Source organism: Grammomys surdaster, unplaced genomic scaffold (assembly GCF_004785775.1).
Source record: "Grammomys surdaster isolate TR1022 unplaced genomic scaffold, NIH_TR_1.0 126059, whole genome shotgun sequence".
NCBI lineage: Eukaryota > Metazoa > Chordata > Mammalia > Rodentia > Muridae > Grammomys > Grammomys surdaster.
In genome coordinates, this window is record NW_021620869.1 from 2,482,998 (window position 1) to 2,488,691 (window position 5,694).

A 5,694-nucleotide genomic window follows, 5' to 3' on the forward strand; every position below is an offset into this window, starting at 1 on the left:
TCTTCCTCTTCTTCCTCCTCCTCTTCCTCCTCCTCTTTCTCCTCTTCATCCTCCTCTTTCTTGTCTTCTTCCTCCTCTTCTTCCTCCTCCTCTTCCTCCTTCTCCTCTTTCTCCTCTTCTTCATCTCCCTCCTCCTCCTCCTCCTCCTCCTCCTCCTCCTCCTCCCACTCTTACATGATAGATTTAGCTCTTATAAAATAACAGATCTAGCATCTGCCTTTGACAGATAACCTGGTATTGTCTGCAGACCCAAGACAACTACAACTTCCCCAAAACAAACCAAAAAATGCAACATCCCACTATTTCAGGTTTCTGCAAGTCATCTAAAGACCATACAAGGCATAAGGGAATGATTAATCAACAAGATATGTTAAGCTCCATGCAAACAGGCTGTAGCACTGAATGTTAAACTGGGGCTTACCTCTCCTTTTGCTGCTGACTCAGGAAGGCAGGGCATCCACTTCCAGGCTGGCCCAGCCAAGAAAGCCCCAACAAGAGGCCCTTCTTTACAGAAAGCACAGAGGTCAGCAGTCCTCATGTTGTCTCTAGCTGCATCCTTCAAAATCCAAGCTCTAGGCAGAGTGCATTTCCATGTGGAAGACAGACTCATCTGTTGCACTGAGCCTCCATTGCAGGACTGAGGTACAGCCTCAGTTTCAGTGCTGATGAGAATCCCAGGACTCTGACTACCTGCTGGTAAGGCAGGATTCCATGGCAGCAGAGGCAAACCAAGAAGACCTCATACTCTGCCCTGGGTACTCAGCTCCTAAGGTAGAGAAGTACACCATTGTCTCCAGCACCAGCTCCAGGACCCCAGCTCATAACTACTTAGAGGAAGAGAGTGCTAAATCTCTTCCAAGGACATCACATCATTGTAAGCGAGTGTGGCCTGATGGTGCCCTCTGAGCCAGTGGAGGTTTTGAGGACTAGTGTGAGAAGAGTGGGACCCTGCTGGAGGGACAAGCGAGACAACTGTGGCTAGCTGCTGAAGAGCACAGGGGGACTGGCTGGAAAGAGTGAACCTGCAGCACTGACGCAGGGTTGTCTGTGCAGTACGCCCTGACTCGAGGACAGTGTCAGTCTGAGCAAGTTCTGCCAGGATGGTGTACTGTTAGAAACCAGCCAGGAATTCAAAGAACTCAACAACCAGGTGTGGTGAGGGAAGAGCCCTGCTCAGGCCACTGTCATCCTGAGGTGACTGACCATAGAGGTCCTAAGGCTGTGCCTCTCAAAGGGGAAAGTAGACCGGTTACTTTCCTCATTGCTGTGACCAATGCCTCACAAAAGCAACTTAAGGGAGGAAGGGATTCATTCGATTCATAGTTTAAAAAGAGATTATGGTCCATCATGGCGGGAAGGCATGGCGGCAGGACTGTGAGGCAGCAGGTCACATTGCATCTGCAGTCAGGAAGTAGAGAGAAATTAATGTTGGTGCTCCAACTTGCTTTCTCCTCTTGATTTGTTCATGGACCTCAGCCTAGGGGATAGTGACGCCCACATCAAAGCAGAGACTGGTCGTTCTGTGTCAGCTAAGCCTCTCTGTCTCTTTGGTGACTCTAAATCCTGCTGCTTGCCTACCAAGTTTGACAATCACGACTCTACTTGTGTCAATCTTGTGACAACCATATGTCAACCTGACCCCTAGACACATCACCTTTTACTTTTGTTTTATTAGTCTTTAAATTACATTTAATTGTGTGTGTGTGTGTGTGTGTGTGTGCGGACATGTATGTTAGGGGGTGAATGTGGGCTGTGCCACATATGTGGGCATCAAGACAATTTGCAAGAACCAAGAATCTGTTCTCTCCTTTCACCATGTGAGTAGCAGAGACTGAGCTCAGGTCTTCAGGCTTAGTGGAGAGTGCTTTACCTGTTGAGTCATGTCACTGGTCCATGCATCACTTCTAAATCAGAGCATTCTACTCGTTGTCCCTAGAGCCTTGTTCCCATCTCATAATGCATGGGGTGAGCATTCCCATTCTAAAAGGGCAGATGGAAGACTGCATGGAGGTTTGAGTATGGCCCCGATAGACTCATGTGTTTGAATGTTTTAATGAAACCATTTGGGACGGATTGGGGGTGTGGCCTTGTCAGAGGAGGTGTGGCACTGGATCAGGCTTTGAGGTTTTCAGAAGTCTGTGTCATTCCCAGTTAGCTCTCTGTGTCGCAGGCTTATGATTCAAGATGTAAACTCTCAGCCACTGCTCACCAGCCTGCCTGCCTGCCGCATGCCACGTTTGCTGTGATGATGGTCGTGGACTAACTCTTCGAAACTGTGAACCCCAAATACATTGGTCAATAGGTTGCCTTGGTTATGGTGCCTTACCACAGCAGTGGAGAAGTAACTAAGACGGACAGCAAGAGCAGATGAGACTAAAGTGACAGCAAATGTTAACAAAACAACCACCACATCCTGCGTCTCCGTGTCTAATCATCTGCGGAGTTTCTGGAATGATGCAGACTCACGGAAGCTTTGGATAGCCCCACCCTCCAGTTCCGCTGCAGCTCACTTAGTGTCTCTGGTGCCAGCTCTGCTCTCCATGCTAAGCTCTCTGCCCTCTCTCACCGTTGATCTGAATAACAACAGTGAGCAGAGACCATGCCACCGCCTGAGTCTTCTGCCAGAGAAGTCACTACATTCAGAATTGAGCCAGCCCCACTTTCTGAAGACATGGGAGGAATGAAGCTAGATTCTTTGCGAGAACGTAACCTGAATGGGTCCTAGTCCAAATCCCAGAGGCCTGATCCTCTCAGAAATGTCCTGAATGGAGCCCCCACTGTCCATGTGTCTTTAGGCACTTCCACCAGAATGCCCCAGTAAGCTCCATTTACAGCAGTCTAGGGCGTGGCTGTCCTGAAGCTCCCCCCTCTTCAGCATTCCTCCCACAGGCCAGTTCCTCCACAGGATCAGATTCATCACAGCAACTGCCTCACCTCTCCACACCAGTTTTCTGGTTTAGTTACTTTTCTTATTATGATGACAAAACACCTAAAACACCTAAACACTTGCAAACTTGAGGGAATGTTCTTTGATTTACAGTCCAAAAGGGGAAGTCATGGAGACTGGAACAGGAAGTGCCCTCCACCTTGTATCCTCATTCCAGAGAGAAAGAGGGGAATGCCAGGGGCTCAGCTCCTACCTCGTTATTTACTCTGGGCCACTATCCTACGGGATAATGCCATATGTGTTCAGGGTTGGTGAAGCTATGTCAGTTAAGCTTGTCTAGAAATGCCCTCAGCGACATGCTCAGAGGTTTGTCCCCTAGGCAATCTTGAAATCCCACCAAGCCTATGAGGTCAACCACCACTGTAGACCATGCACACTTCGGTTTCTAAGCAGGTAGCAACTGGCTTCTGAAGAAGGGTAAAGAAACATAATCAGGACTTCTGGGAAAAGCAGGAGCAACTCCTTCAGAGAGCCTGTGAGCTGGGCGAGGCTGTCTGGTAGCCTTTAGTGGTATGGCAAGGCAAATCTTGAATGGAAGTGTGTAGTGAAGGTAGGATGTAGGGCCGCAGGTGGGCAAGTCCTACGCAGAAACGTGATGGCCATGGGTGAGGGCCTGTCACTGAGCTACCACATTCCCTGATGACCGGGTGCTTATTCATCTCTCTCTGCAGCAGAGCTGGCTCCCTGCCACAGGCTGAAGAAGAAAGGTTCTAGCCAAGCTAAGACCCCACCCATGGAGAAGCAGTCGTGAGTGCTGTGGCCTCTGGCTCTACTGCCCCTGCAGGGCCACTTTCTTTCTCTGTCCTGAACAGCCTAGCCTTGGCCAGGCATCTCAGGCCACAGGCACAGGCTCCCACCAGAATGAGACTCACAGTTGGAGTCTCAGGACACACTCAGTTGAGCTAGGTTGTCTGGCTGTCCACTGGGTGGAGCACAGTTGAGTTCCACATCCTCAGGAGGGTGATGGCCACCTCCCAGGGCAGAGAGCACAACCTAGCTCACCCACCTAACCCAGGAAACCCCTGCCATCCTCTTGCAGGGGAGTCTCTGTAGTGATCCATGTACCCGCAGGGAAGGACCCAGGCATTCTGAAGGACAGGGGAGGGATAGAGAGGGTGATGGAGGAGGTTGGTGTCATGAGTGTCACCCCAAACCTGAGCTCTGAGGTCTGCACTCAAGTTGCTGACTCATCCCTGAGCCCATTTCCCTGGGATTGTAAGCTGTCCCCAGTTGCCATGTTGGATTGTTGTTTGAGCAGCCTCTATGGAACCTGTGGTGGGTCCAAAGGCTCAGTGTGCATTAACTGTTCAGAATAACTATGTGGAGACCCTCCTGGGTAGAGACATCAAGTCTTCTGTTGATCTGTGGTGGCTGCCCTGCCTGGTGCAATGGGTGGGAATGAGTGTCTCAGGAGCTCAGGGGTGGGTGCAGACCTGACCTTGGGGTTCTGTTTACAGCCTTCCCTTCTACAAGTTTTGCTACCAGTGTGGCCGCTCCATTGGGGTCCGCCTCTCACCCTGTCCCCGCTGCTATGGGATCCTGACCTGTAGCAAGTACTGCAAGACCAAGGCCTGGACCGAGTTCCATAAAAAGGACTGCAATGACATCATGGCCTTGAGTAGGTTGGGTGCCATGTTGGGATGGGCTGGTGAGGGGCCTACTGCTTCTCAGAACAAAGTTGCAGTGCTGGGGAGTGGGGTCTGTGTGGGGGTGAGAATCAGCATCTCCTTGAAAGCCCTTCAGCTTCATGTTTTTCCAGAATTTACAGCTGTGACTGCATGGGTGGTTGCATGTGTGTGTGCATGACTGCTTCCATGTGTGCAAGCATGTGTGAAGATCTTGGAACTGGGCTGGGGAGTTGTCTTTGAAGGGTGACCATAGCAGACACTTCCTCTTGCTGCAGGCAGCACTTGCAAGCACTGAGGCAAGCATAGGGAGGGCTGCTTGCAGGTCATAGCCAAGTGAGGTGGAGGGGAGCTCTCCTTACCCCCTGTAGCATTGGGGAGGCACAGGGAGAGTGGCATTTTGGTCTTGGTAGCAAGGCTTAGCTGTTACTGCTCCTGGGCCTGGCCTCCTAGGGACAGTCTAGGCTCATCCACCTCTTGAGAGTCTTGCTCAGGCCCAAGAGTTGGACCTCCTTACTCCTCCCCATGCCTCCTCTAATCCATCCAGTGTCCTGCTTGGATGGTTCTGCTTGGAGGGTGACAGAATCTCCATGAGGGAACAATGCTTTGTGCTGAGTCTGGAGAGGAGTCCATAGTCGCACCCTGTGGCGTCTGACACAAGAAGTGTCTGCACAACAGCTGCATTTCACAGCAGCCTCACCCTCCTGACCTGGCAATAAAGTGACCTATAGTGTGTTTTCAAGTCTGTGCCCCGCTCTGCCATTGCTAGGGCCAAGTCCCAGAGTCCTTCCTCATGCTAGCTAAGCCTATATCGATGGTCTCTCTCATAGGGCCTGGGCTGGGCTGTGCTCTGTAGAAGGGTGGTAGACAGGCAGGCCAAGGGTCCTTGCTAGAGAGCTGACTGCAAGAACTGGCGGCTCCTGGCTGACAGGCTTTCCCAGTTGCAGGCATTCCCCAATCCCTAGGAAGAGCCATTCTCTGCTGTCAAGTTTCCTTCCATGGACTCCAGCTCCATGTGGGGTCTAGGGTTCTCTTGCAGTGCATCAGCTGAGGGTCTGCCACATGCTGGGCACGTTCTGGAGCCACAGTGAAGGTGGAATCACAGGGACTGATGGGGATAAA

At 51.3% G+C, this 5,694-nt stretch overlaps 1 protein-coding gene across 1 annotated transcript in view; it reads left to right on the forward strand.

Moving 5' to 3' along the window:
- Ankmy1 (ankyrin repeat and MYND domain containing 1) overlaps positions 1–5,305 on the forward strand; it is a 33,484-nt gene extending 28,179 nt beyond the window's left edge. The window contains exons 16-18 of the mRNA XM_028755339.1: positions 3,619–3,694; positions 4,405–4,565; positions 5,120–5,305. Of these exons, the coding sequence (XP_028611172.1) occupies positions 3,619–3,694; positions 4,405–4,565; positions 5,120–5,166 (284 nt within the window). The 3' untranslated portion in view covers positions 5,167–5,305. The remainder of the gene's footprint in view (positions 1–3,618; positions 3,695–4,404; positions 4,566–5,119) is intronic.
- Positions 5,306–5,694: the final 389 nt, after the last annotated feature.